Source organism: Strix aluco, chromosome 21 (assembly GCF_031877795.1).
Source record: "Strix aluco isolate bStrAlu1 chromosome 21, bStrAlu1.hap1, whole genome shotgun sequence".
NCBI lineage: Eukaryota > Metazoa > Chordata > Aves > Strigiformes > Strigidae > Strix > Strix aluco.
Window position 1 is genome coordinate 11,899,013 of NC_133951.1, and position 13,770 is coordinate 11,912,782.

The 13,770-nt window shown below is 50.7% G+C and overlaps 1 protein-coding gene across 2 annotated transcripts in view; it reads right to left on the bottom strand.

Moving 5' to 3' along the window:
- The window catches only part of LOC141932787 (regulator of G-protein signaling 9-like), a 31,207-nt gene extending 23,167 nt beyond the window's left edge, over nucleotides 1-8,040 (bottom strand). For both annotated transcript variants that reach the window (XM_074846884.1, XM_074846883.1), the window contains exons 1-2: nucleotides 7,888-8,040; nucleotides 1,410-1,506 (exon numbers count right to left, since the gene is read on the bottom strand). In XM_074846884.1, the coding sequence (XP_074702985.1) occupies nucleotides 1,410-1,506; nucleotides 7,888-7,950 (160 nt within the window). In that variant the 5' untranslated portion in view covers nucleotides 7,951-8,040. The remainder of the gene's footprint in view (nucleotides 1-1,409; nucleotides 1,507-7,887) is intronic.
- Between the last annotated feature and the right edge of the window lie 5,730 nt (nucleotides 8,041-13,770).

Below are 13,770 nucleotides of genomic sequence, written 5' to 3' on the forward strand. Positions count from 1 at the left end.
AAGTTGACTAGAATTTATGACTTAACAAGAGGGAACTTGTAGCAATCCTGGTTAAGGAACCAGAATAAGGCAGACAGCACGCAAAGAGGATGAGCATCAACGGGCATCTTCCCTCCACATCATCTAACCATGGAATTTTAGGAAGTGGTATTTTACATTGGTCAGACATTAAGAGAAGTACTTGTTCCCCCTGTACTTAATCTAGGTGGCACGTCATCTTCAGTACAGGGGAATCTTTTCTGCAGCACTGCCTTAATTATTCCCTAACAGCTAAGGGAGGCAAGGCCAGCTCCTCTGCTGATGCAGAGCACTCCACCAAATTCAGCTGCGTAACAGCAATGTAAGCCAGGGCATGGTTTGTACTGCATGGAGGGTGCTGCTCAGAACAAGCTTCAGATGTTGTCCAAGTTCTCCTTTACTCTTTCACTGACTGACTGTACCCATGGGCAAGTGACTTCATCTCAGTCCCTCTGCTTCCTCATTTTAAAAAAAATTGGGGCAAACAACACCCAGGGCCTACTGGGCTTTGCAAATACAGTGGGGAAAAATTAATCTGTTTGGCTAAGCTGTCTCCTGAGTTGCCTGGAGCAAGCTCACTGGTTTCAGTGGGATTTTTTGTTCTAAATTTCAAAGTGCTGCAGAAAGACCAAAGCAGGAAGAGGAAACTTTGGTACAGTACGCGTGAATATTTATAGTGGGGGATCCCTCCCAAGAGCTTTTGCAGAGGCTTGGAGAACAGGGAAGCAGAGGTACTGAGAGTGCCCTGTGAAAGGAGCTAGCAGGCACAAAGGAGACGGCAAGAAGAGCTGCCTGTAATGCCATCTGTGACACAGCACAGCACAGCTCCCGTCTGTTTCTTCTTCAGCCTGCTTGAAGGAGGAAAAGCTGTCATGTAGAGGCAGAGAAGTGGGTTGAATATTTTGTTCCTTTCCTGCATACGGAAGAAAAATTATTATTAGCAGAAAACACTAAAAAGGGGAGACTAATTGTTTATTGCTCATTTCTGAAGTATCATCTTTCCGTCTGACTCCAGGCTGCCTATTTTAATCGGATTTTGATATTTATCTTTATTTGTGATCCAGTGTTACTGGGAATATGACAGGTCTGGAGGCCGAAGCACCTACTCACCAAGAGGAAACAAAGTCCCTTGAGTTAAACTCACATGAGACAGCTAAAAGAGTGTTATTATCAATCTTTTTGTGTCTCTGATTCAAACAGCTGGGAGTGAGATGAGTGAGGAGATAAAGGGAGCAGGTACGTCTCAAAGGATGTACAGAAAATATTTATTGGGAACACAGGCTCCAGTATGCAGCCAGGCAGTGGTAACCCTGGGGTGGCCACGGGGTCCACACACAGCTCTTCTCTGAGGAACTTCCTGGCCCAGTCCCTTCCCCCAGCGAAGCTCCTACCTGCCACAGCATGTGGGATGTTCGTGATCAGCACCCTCTGCGTCTGCGTCTTGATGCCTGTGTCTGGATTCTGCATCTCCATCATAAGCGCTTCGATCTGCAATGGGATGGGATGTGTCACAGAAGCAGACAGGAGGGAGCTCCAGGACACCACAGCTCTGCGCAGCATCCCGGACCGGTGCACAGGGGCATGCCACAGAAAGGGATGCAGTGGCCACAGTCCTCTGCGAACTTCCCCTTGCCACTAGAGATGCCACCTCCAAACCATGTCAGCTCTCACACTGACTCACAGCGTCACTCCCTCCTACAGAAGACACACGCATGGCCAGCGTTAGCAGACAAGGGACAGGATGTAACCACTCCATGGGAGTTAAGCTAAAAAGAAAAAATATTTTTTAAAAACAATCACTACTATCCATAAATGCTCTTCTCTGGCTTAGCGAGCTATTTGCTGGGGCAATAAGAAAGAAAAAAGGGGAGGAAATAAAATCTGTGCTTCTATTGCACAAATAACCCAGCTGCACACGGACTTGTAGATATTGCACCGAGAAAATAAGCAATATTCTGGCTGGAGACCAAACAGCACAGGTTCTGTTTCTGGTCTGTAGATAACAACCAGACAGGACTTCAGAAGAACAACAGGAAAAGCACACTGCTTTGCTCCGGGGCTGAGCAAGAAGCTCAAACCCAGGGGAGATGAGAACGGCCTGTCCTTTGAGAAAGCACAGCCACCGTTCGAGCCAAGGCTTTGAAAAGCTGGCCAAGGACCGATTACAGTGGGGACCAGAATTTACATGTGGGAAAGCAGACTGCAAACACAGAAATAGAGCCCAGCCCGTAGGAAGGGAGGGGTACAAGGGACTCTCCGGCCGTTCCTGTGGCCAGCTGCACCCACCCACCCTGGGTCTTAGCCCCGTCTGTGGGCAGCAAAGCTCAGTCCCTCAGGGGACGGGCACAGACACCATCGGAGCAACTCGCCCTCCTATCTGGCAGCATCTCCCGCCTTCGATTCCTGAGGGATGCTGCTGATGACTCGCTTTTAACAGATCCTGTTATGAAGGATGAGTCTCACCCTCAGGGCCAGAATTCTTTTATTTCTGGTTCCCAATTATGGTTTTTTTTTTTTAAAGATGAAGATTTTTAAAGGTATTTTTCTCCTCTTATATTTGACTTCCTACTAGCACCATCCCAAAAGCACAAGAGCCTCCTGCTTGCCCTTGGGAACTTCCACTCAGTTGGGGCACGCTCCTCATCTCCTCATTTTAGATTATCTGGCTTTGTGGAAGATGCTCTTTTTGTCTTCTGCTTCCAGAGATACTAAATCAAAACTGGTCCAACAGGACCAATTTGGTCTCTCCGCACATTCATTTTGGGCGAGGCTGTAGCTTTTTAATTAGGATTAGAGGATTTAACAAGCACGACTTGATGACACTCACGCATAATGAAGAACATTGTCTTCACAGGCACCACAGTGACTTTGGTCCTAAACCTTGCCAAGTGCAGTGAGGATTTAAGCCTGTAGTGACAGGACACACTCTGGGTTTGACAGTAAAAATGGATTTTCAACTGTTTTTAAAGCCAGCATCAAATTAATACTAAAACAGAGAAGCCTGGTAATATTTCACACAAATATTTGTATAAATATAGAAAATATTTTAGAATAGCAAAACTGGACCCAAAGCCATGGAATATGAAGATTTTTTTTTTTTTAGACCTTTTAACTGAACCCACAATTTTGGCCTCAGCAAGTTCGAGGTTGAGCATGGAGAGATGCCCGTGTAGCTGTGTGAGATGAGGTGAGGCAGGACAGTCCAGCAGGCAGGGCAGTAATTTAGGAAACTCAGATTCAGTTCCCTCTAAGCAAAGACGGGTATCCCGGGGAAGACGCTCGCCCCGTAAGAGACGCCCGCTCCGCAGACAGCACTTCTTCAGCGCTCGGGGATACTGGGGGTAGACGTAGCACTGCTCCTCACCACCGTACCGCCATGCTGTGACCACCAGGCAGGTCCCACCAGACTCAGGCAGGATTTGTTCCCTGCAAGTGGCACAGCACGCCCTGCCCCAGCACGGGGCTGCCGTTCGCTCCCCGGTGGGTTCCAGAGACGGATCTTTACCAGCCGAGAGCGAGGAATTGGCTCCCACACAGCCTCCCAGCACAGCGTGTTCCCTTTCTTCAATCAGCAAAAAGCTCCAGACTCCTGTCGCGTTCATACCCCACCGGGCTCCCTCTTGTCATTGGAGAAATAATATATATTAAAAAGAAACAAGTGAGATGAGCCAGTGAGCTGCTGTTGGGGGGTGCCTGCTGCTCTGGCTGCAAACCACGCACTTTGCTGATCAAAACTCAGCCTGTCTCCTCCTCCTCTCCTAAGGGAACACTGCTGATTAGGGGTTGCTGGAGATTAGGAGTTGCTACCGGCACCAGCCTGCCGGTGAGAGGCTGGGAGGGCTGGTTAAAATACAGTGGAAACGCTTGCTTTGCTAACAGCTCTAGCCCATTTTGTCACGCTTTCGGCCAGGGAAGCGCTGTCTGGTTTCAATTTTGTAGAGCCAGAAGCCACTTCCTGATGCTGGTTGATGGGTGGAAATGCATGCAGAGGTAAATATCAGCAGGAGAACTGCTAAAGGAGCCAGGCTCTGGGGTGAGCTCACCTCAAGCCACCATAAGGCACGAGCCTCACTGAGGTCGCCCTTCACATCAACCAGAATCTCTATGTGGAGATGGCCTCACCCAAAAGCCACAGAGGAGACAACAGGAAAACTGTCTGCCCTCCCATCTGCTTGCAAAAAGTCACCTGGTTCACCGAGTGCAAAGCCAAACTCGAACTCATAAATGATAAGAAAAAGCATCGCTGCATTTCCAGAGCACGTGGGAAGCCCTGGGGAGGGTCCTCTCTGCAAATGCTCAGCGACTGATGGGGTGCCCATGGTTCTGGAGGAGGAGGATGGATCCAGCACGGCTGCTCTCCCATAGGAGGGAGCAGTGGGCGCAGATGACCACTGATGGAGTGCTTGGGTGAATTACCCCGGGTGCGTTTCCCATCCTTCTGTCTCTGAGCTTTACCCTCTTGGCACCCGCCAGCTCCCAAAGGTCAGGGCATCTGCACCGCCGAAGTGTTGGGCTCCGGGTACTGAGACTCTGACATGCAACAGCAAAACACTTCCAAGGTGAGGAGTTCAGCCCCTCACAGCATCAACCCAGACAGAGGTATCTTTGCTTCAGATGTAAGAAAGGCAAATTTTCCCAGCAGGCTCCAGCTCACAGCCAAGTGCCCACTCCTGGTGCTATAATTAAACATCTGCTGCTTTCTCCATCGTATTTGCCCAGTTCTAGCCCCTCTCTGTACTGCCTGCAAAGATCATCCCTCCCTGCTCTGATTTCCAAGGTAGCAGTACAGTCCTTCATCACAACTCCAGCCTCAGAAAGCTAATCCAATTGTTTTCTAGGTCTGCAACTAACAATCCTGCTTTGCACATTCACGGATGTTGGAATAAAGAAAAAAAAAAATGTTAATCACCTAAAACTTTCTGCTTTTTCTTAATTAAAGCTGAAAGGAGGACGCCTGTTCTCACCCAGTGCACAGTGATCCCACATCCAAAGGAAGTAAATCTGTAAGTGGGGAAGGCAGGGCTGTAGCTGGCTCTCTCCACACACTCCTTCTTCCCTCCCTGTGCTGCCACCACTTTGGCCAAGCCTCCCACTGAAACCCACGTGGCAACAAAACCAAACAGAATCATGGTCCCACCAGGCCAAGCACATCACCTCTCAGCAGGGCTGCTCGGAGCACGGCATGCTCGGTGCGATGCTCCGCAGAAATGCGAAGCACCGGCATCCCCCCGCCTGGGACGGGGAAAGGGAGGATGGCATGAGGCTAAGCTTGGCCTAAGGCTCAGCTTCAGCCATGTCCAGGACCTCACTTAAACAGAGAGCAGGAGTCCGATGGATAGCTCCTTCCAGCAAAACCAGCAACCACTCAGGTGCTCACACACCTCAGGAGATGCCCAGGTAGATGAGGGCCAGCAGCTGCAGGAGAGCTGAAGCCCAGAAAATCAAAGGCAGGCTGGAGAAGCCCCCAGCCACGCTGCAGACCCCAGGCTGGTCCCTCCCCAGTTGCAGTGCTGCCTTGGGAGGAGCCATCGGGGACCAGAATAAGGAGGAGGCAGAGGAAAAAGGCAAGCGGCATCCATCAGCCCTACCCACGAGGTATGAGTCACAATGCAGCTCATGTAGCACAGCAAGGAAAAATACACAGCCCAGCAGCCACTGGAGAGCACAGCCCTGCCCGGCGCTGCCTCCTGCTTTGCCAGCTGATGCCAACGGAGGCCAGACCCTGGCTGCTGGGGCAGGCACAGGCACAAAGAGCTTGGGCTGATTCAAGCTCTCCCAACATCTGGCCAAGCGCATACAGCCAAAATGCACTTCAGAGGCTTCCTCCCTGTCCCGACAGACTTTTGTGCCAATATTCTTCCTACCAAGATAGTTTAGGAGGGGAAAAAAAAAATAGAATAAAACCACCCGAGCGTTAGTCATGAGTATTTCATGGCCTAGCAGACATTGCAGGGCCTTGGAGGGGGCTCTATGATTCCGCCATGGTCTGGCCATGAAGACCAAGCTCTACATCCAGCCCGAGTCGTGCAGAGCACCCTCACAGCAAGTACACGGCACTGCCCTCTGTCCTCAAAGCAGCCCCTTTCCTCTGCCCCTGCCCGATGGCAGGATTGCTGCCTGCTGGAGAACCAGCGCACGGAGACGCATCACAGCTGCAAAGGCACACCAGGGCCAGCAGCCTGACAGCATGGCCGGAATCCCTCCATGCAGCTGGAGTAAACCCATGGTTACAGCCCATGTGCCAGCTGGTGGCAAAGCCTGAGCACAGGCTTAAGCAATTAAGAAAGCTTCTCTCTAGGATCTTAGCTCCTTGCAGCTCGAAGCCTGCAAGGTGCTCGCTGGATGCGTGCTGAGCATACTCAGCTCCCACCACAGGCAACCAGTGAAGGTGCTGGGTATTTCAGGGCAGCTCTGAGGACACAGCCATCCCACACTGTCATGTAACAGCCGAGGCTCCAAACACAGCTTCCCCGAGGTCTGGAAAGAACAGAGGAGGAAGGAAAGCAGAGACGAGAGCCAAAGCCTTTATGTGGGAGCTTCCTTTCCTAGTGCTAACAGGTCTTAGACTTGCAAAGCACTAGAACTACTCAAACCCTCTCACTGCTCACGGTGTGAGTGGCACATGCTTTGTGGCAGCGGTTCACTGTATTTTAACAAATCTTCCCACCTGAGGAACCGGGAGCACTTTGCAAAGACTGCCGTGCTCCTACCGAGCCGCTAAAGCACAGCTGCTGGAAGTTGTTTTCTCAAAGCACACAGTCTCTCCTCTGCACCCCCGCACACAACTCCACGGAGTATTACTCAGTGCAGAATTTGGCCCAGCGTTATTTCCTTTGGCAGGCTCCCCAGACACATTTACCTTGAAAGACACAGCACCAAAGAATACACCTTCTTTACTTCCTCTAGCATAAGTAGTACAGTGCTTGTATTGCCAGGCTCATACCTTAGCACTGAACAGCCCCAGATTTCCCCCCTTTCCCCTCCAGAATCCTCCTCAGGTCGTGGGCGTTGCAGGAGAGCTAACTACGACTTGAACGGCAACTGGCTGGCTGTACTTGTCACTGGAAATTCAGTTAATTCCACGCAACACGATAAGCCACAGGCAGGAGAAGTGGGTGTGAGAAAAGCTAGCTTAACACTCTGATACTCAGATACCAGCTATACTAAAACTGGCTACACTTCTGAATGAATGCTACAGAAAAAAAACCACCAAATGCTTTACAAAACTACGCATCACATCCAGGAGCGTAGGCATACATCTTCCCACTCTTTCAAGTGTTTCTGGTCACAAATACGCTTGTTTCTGAAAAAGTGGAAAGAGGCAGAGAGCAGGCAGTTGGCCATGACACATCCTCTGAAAGCGGGCATCAGCTGGAAGCGCTGGGACTGCAGACACTGGCCCGACTGTGGCCCAGAGCTGAACTGAGTGGCCGGGCGCCGCAGGTGATGGGTTTTCCCCTGGGAAATTACACTGTTTTGAGGGCCTTTGGGGAAAAAGATGGGAGAAGGGGAAAATGTGTCAGGAGAATAATTCAGCTGAGGTTAAGCTACAAAAATAAACAAAATTACAGTTTTATTTCCTCTGTGACTTCAGCACACGTTGCCCCTCAGTCTGAACCCCACAGCCGGGTGGGATCCACGGGGCTTCACAACAGCCATGGCCCCAAACCCCCGGGGCTGGGGCTGTCACACCTCGGACCCCACACACCCAGAGGGGCCCCGGGGAGCCGTGAGCGGGCAGGATGCTATGAACACAGATCCCCCCGCCCGGAGCACCGGTCAGCGCTGCCCCGGGCACCGCACCGCCGTGCCCACCGGTACTGATGCCCATAACGGGGTGGTTGTCCCCCGGCGCTGTTTAACCCTCACCTTTTTCAGGAAGGCCATCCGCGGCCGGTGGCGCTGCCCCTGGTCGAGCCGTGTGACGGTCATGGTGCCGGGCCGGGCGGAGCGGAGCGGAGGTGAACGGAGCGGCCCGGACCGGGCGCACCTGGCTGCAGCCGCCCGCCGCCCGCCGCCCGCCGCCGCCTCCTCTCCCGGCCGGGGGCGGCGCCAGCGCTGCGCGTCGCAGCCAATCAGCAACCGCCGCTCCGCGCTCATTTACATGTCGGAACTAGAACCCGCCGCCGCGGGGCGCTAGTGGGAGCCCGCCCGGCCCGCGGCGGGGGCGGGGCAGGGGGCGGGGACTGGGCGGGCGTGGGAGGGGCGAGCCGGGGCTGGGAGAGGGTCGGTGGGGGTGTGGGATCATTCTGGAAGGTGCTGGGCGCCCGCGTGAGCCGGGCTGGGCAGTGACGCTGGAAGCGGTCCTTTACAAAAGGAGGGTGTTTGCACAGAGCAGGTGGCGTTAGGGAGGGGGAGGCAGGAGCTGGCAAAGCCCCCACGAGCGGCTGGTTCCTCCGGCGAGGGGAGAATCTCTCCCCAAAACGCCTCGTGTGGAGCCGCGGTAAAACAAGGGCCCCTAAGCCCAGGCGGCTGTGACGGAGCGTCATGCGTGTGCAGGTGCTTCAGGCTTCAGCTGCTCCCTGAATGCCACCAGCCTGGGGCAGCGCAGCCAGCTGGGTGCCGGGTGGTTTTTGGGGGGTCAGTGGCTTGGCCACGTGAGGAAATTGTGAGTAACGGTCACCGGAGGAAGACCACGGGGTTACAGGGTGCTTCCTCACCATGGAGCTGTCTTGTGCCAGTGGGTGAGGGGAACAGTAACCAACTGGCAGCACTGGAAACCAAGAGCTGAGTATTTCTGGTTTCTTCAGAAAACGGTGGAATTTCCTCCTGCGGGCCTCCTCACTCACGCGGAATCTCAATGTGCTTGGACTCCTATGAGGCTTTTCCAGGAATTCCTGCCAGCCACGCTGCACGCCTCCCCGTGCACCACCCGGAGAACACGCTCACATCTCGGTACCAAGCAGGCGCTCACACCACGCTCTCCCTGAGCGGGTCCCCCCTAGTGCTGCCGGCGTGCTCCCACGCGTCCCAGGGATACAGGCACGTTTGTACCTCATCCATAGCTGTTTCTCGGGGCAGCACCTTCCCTGCCACGGCGTTTGTTACTGTCTGTGGTTCGCACACTTGAGGAAAACACTTTGGCTCTGAACTTGGAGCAGAGTGCTTTTGCCATTCACAATAATACTCTGAAGGCACCGGCTGCTTCCCCAGTGGCTTTGCTGCCCTCATAGAAGCATTTTATCTTTATCTCTGCTCTTTCACAGTATCTGTGCAAGCCAGTGCTTTGGAATGCCTTTCTCCTGTGCCTGCTCAGAGTCATTTCCATGTGAAATCCCCCCATGAGTCACAGCAGCCGCTGGATCAGTCAGTCCTTATTTTCCAGAAGGCTTTTCCACCCTTCTCTGCTCTGTGCTGCTAGGTGATTTAACGACTATGAGTAACCTCTGTCATTCCACATGCTAGTATCAAAGTTATCATACCTCATGCTTCAAGGCATCAGCTGACGGCCAAAAGGAGCAGGAGGAGAGTTCCTCACACATTTGCAGTGTCTCATAATTCAGGTGTTGAGGTTCTTCGAAACCAAGCTCAGATCTCGGTGGCCCTTTGAAACAGCAAAGGTGACAGAAACTCCAGTAGCGCGGACTGTCCTGGAGGCAGACAGCAGGAAAGAGGGAATTCAGAGTGGAGACAGAGGAAGCAAGGGAAGGACAGCGAAGGCATGCAGGTATTTTGACAATGCTAGCTAATAAAAGTGGATCCATCTCTGAGAGAGACAGAACTGGCAAGAGAATGGGATCTCTATACATGTAAATAATTCTTTTGGACATAATATCAGAGTAAATAGCACATAAAAAGATGTAGCTCAGTTTCTTGGTTTGGTAGGCAAACTGGGAAAACTTGTTATAAACTACAAATGATTCTGCTGAACAGCTCTTTTCCTTCCCCCTCCTGGGTGGTGGAAGGACTCAGAAGTGAGATGCAAACACTGGCCTAAGTAAAGGATCAGTCACCACCAACTGCATGTGCCCCACATTCTTAGAGGAATAAAAATGGTCATTTCATCCCAAAATACTGACTTTAAGAGTTCCACTGAGGAAAACAGGTGTCTTCTTCATCAGAAATATTTGAAAACTGCGTCTACAAATGAATTCAGAAAGAACAAAATTTCCTTGCAGGACATCCAGGAGAAATAACTCTTAAGAGCTCAAGCTGAGGCGTGAGCTCTTCAACCTTGACGAGCACCAAAGCTCCCAGCAATTTTAAATCCTGCTGATCCACCACAGACACCCCTTTGTAGATCAGGTGTGGATTTTTTTCATTTCTAGTCTCTCTGACAAGCTAAAATAAAGCCTATGGATATTTGTCTCTCCATTACAAAGCTACTTTGTGTCTTTGCTACAAAAGATGTCCAATGTAAATTCAGCTTTCTTAACATCTGTAAATGACCCAAACCACCAAACACAAGATCGGAGATGAACCACATTTCACTCAGGTGAACTACCCCAGCAGTTAATGCACTGCAGCAGATCTGTCACGTGAAGCACGAGGCATTGAAATCAGATTATACAAGCTTGTAAAGGGCAGACACTCCTGGGCCTCTAATCACAAAACCTGCACTTGTGGAGGGCAAACAATTCTACAGTCCCTGGCACAGCCTGGCCATTTTATGTGTGAATTTGTTGGTCAAGAAAGCTTGAACAGCAGGGGAGAGCGGCAGAGAGCACCAGCAGCAGCTGTGCAGCCTCCCTGCTGATTTCTGGCTCCACAAGTTAGTCCAGGCCTTTTTGCACCCCCAGATAATGAAGAAAGACGTTTCCTGGGGAGTCCGCTTTACCTCCCAGTGCCTGCTTTCTACAGTAAATCCAGTGCTATTTATGTAACCGCAAGTTTACATGGATGTTCATACCCCGCCGGGGAGGTACACTATCGTGAAAATACGCTCGTGGTCAACACATCACAGGGCAACAGTGCACGCCCGCGTGCTCTCCAGAGCCCACACATCCCTCTCAGCCTGCACCCGAGGCCACAGAGTGTGTCCTGGCCAGGGAAAGGTCTGGTGAGAGTTGAATTTTGTCCCTCTGTTCTCCTCGTGAAGCCCCCGTAAACCGTGATCATTCTCAACAGACCCGCTCACAATTCTCAGCAGTTTCTCTTGTGGAAAGCACTGCAGAGGGAATCCCCCCTTTTTTTAAAGATCACATTTCCTACGTGGTTGCCCCTTCTTCACACATCAGAAGTTGAATCATGCAACACAAAAGGCATGTGGTGAGTAAACTACCTTTCTATCTAAGGAAACCGGGGACGGCCCTGAGGGGAAGGAAGGGGTAACGTAAGTGAAGCAATGAGAATGGTACTGTGAGTGTGGCAAGCGGAGGCTGAATTTCAGTACGCAGTTCCTTCCAGGAAGATTTCAAAGCAGTTTACAAAAAAACCCAAAAAAACCAGCAAACTGTGGCACAGAGAGAGACATGACTTAATCTCAGGTTTCCCAGCAAGGCACTAGTTAAAGCACTATCTCCAGAGCCCATTGTCCTGTCTGGTAGGACACCAGCACTCAAAAAGAGAATCTTCCTTAGGAGCCACATGGGAAAAGCTGTGAGCACGAATGGGCAGCATTTGCTTCCCGTCACTCCTGGACTTTCCAGGGACAGGAAAGCTAAGGAAAGAAGTGGCAAAGAGGAAGGAAAAAAGCAAAAGAGAGAAAGACCTGACACACCCTGCCTTAGAGCCTGGCTGCTGGGGCGAGAGGATGCAGCTGGGTTAACACCTGACCCAGGACTGAGCTATTTGGCTTCCCCTGCTGAGCTGGATGACGCTGAGCCCACTTCAGTGTCCTCTCCAGGGAACACCGTCATCCCCAGTGCAGGAACAGCCCTTCCCGCTCTGCAGCACGCTGAGAGCCATGCTCCTGTGCCAGGAGATTGGGAATGGTACACCTAGGAGGTTTTGGAGGGCTTGCCAGCTGCTGGGAATGTGAAGGGTAGAGGAGGTAGGGCAGCACTGGGAGGAGGCCAGGAACTACCCAAGATTTAGATGACTTGGGAAGCTGGATATGTGGAATGACAGTATTTGAGAAGGAGGTGACAAATTTGAGAGAGCGGGGTGGCAGCAGGCAGGAGTGGCAGGGACCTGTGCCGAGAGGGACAGCAGGAAGGAGACGCCTGGAGCAGGGCAGCTGGAGGGAGAGGCCAGAGCAGAGGGAGGCTTTAGCAAAGTCACCGGGTAGGTGAGTTCTTGGGGGAAAGCGAAGTGAAAGAAGGAAAAGGGCAAAACTGAGGCTACCAGGGAGGATCAACAAGAGATAGAAGCTGCCTTGAAAAGAAGCCCAGGTAGCCCCTAAGAGACACCTGCTTGTCCTGAAGCAGTTCTGGCCTCTAGTGAGGGATGTCCCAGGTTAGGAAGGTGATACTGCTGCTGGCAGACACCAGAAAACACCTTTTACTCTTCATTCATTCATTCACTCATTCATTCATTCTTTCATCTTTGTGGTTGCAGCCCAGGTTTTAGGCGCATCTTGCCGCTGGCCTGGAAGGCAAGAACTCATTATGCCACCCTTGCGCAGGCTTGGCTGTTGGTTATCGTCTCTGCTGCACGATTATGATTTTCTTAATCTGCTTCTACTGCTTACAGCATTATCTTTTTTTCGGTTATGCTTCACTGGTAGGTGTTAATTAACTTCTCAAAAGGTAGGCAACTAATATTGTTTCTATGTTTTGTTCTTGGTGTCCTTGTTTTTAACTTTCTCCTTTCACTAAGAGGCATTTTCCCTTAGCAAGAAAGAATATTGAACTCTTTGAAGGAAAGCACAAGTGCTGTTACCAGTTTCACTTTGCAGACAAGAACCACAAAAGCAGAAACTTTGGTAGGATTTTCATTCACTGAAAACTACTTAACTCCAAGAGGAATTATAGAAACTCAGGAGTCCTCTCCATTTCTGAAGGTGCGATGAGAGCTGTGTCAAGCCAGCAAAGATCACTTAGTTTTCAAACTTGGACTAGAGCTCAGGAATGACTGGCTTCCACATCTGTACCAAGACCACCAGGATGTGCTTCTTGGATGACTATATTATTTTTATACCACATCCTGCTCTCCTATGAGAAATGCTTTTTTTTGGGGGGGGTAAGGCCATATAGAATAATTCATGTGGAATTTATCTCCATGTGGGGCCATCCTCTGTCTAAGGTGTGAACACTGATACTCATCACAGGTTTTGAAGAAGGTCCTTCCAGTTGAGGCAAAGTGACATTTCCTTGTGCTAAACTCATCTCAGTTTCCTCAGTCATTTTTTCCTTTTTCTGACTTAAGATTATTGTTAGAAAAAAAGGAGAAAAACATTGAGAGAAAAAGTCAGTGGTTATCAAAGTTAAGGAGATGTAAGGAGAAACAAATATTTAATATAATCTTTGCATATGTAATTGCATGTATGTGATTTCCGCACTTAACTAGCCATGTCAGGAAAGTGTGACATGGACACACATGCTTGCAGCTGAGCTACACCCCACGTACACGTGTGCCTGCTTTTCAGTCATCTGTGCTTTATCTCTGTCCTTACGCCTACAGAACATAACCAGTGTGTCAGTGAGCAGGTACGCGAGACCACAGACTTACTGATCTGACCGACACCTTGTACATAAAACTTCTCTGAGTAGTTTTGAAAAGTTGTATCAATAACCAAAGTAATACAGAAGGTTACTCAATCTTTTTGCCTTTCATCTAATGGACCACACCTTCAGGCAATGTATTTCTGTGTAGGCAGCAGAGTTTTATCACCTTTATCATTAGTGTAATAGTACTAAAGTGAATTTTTTG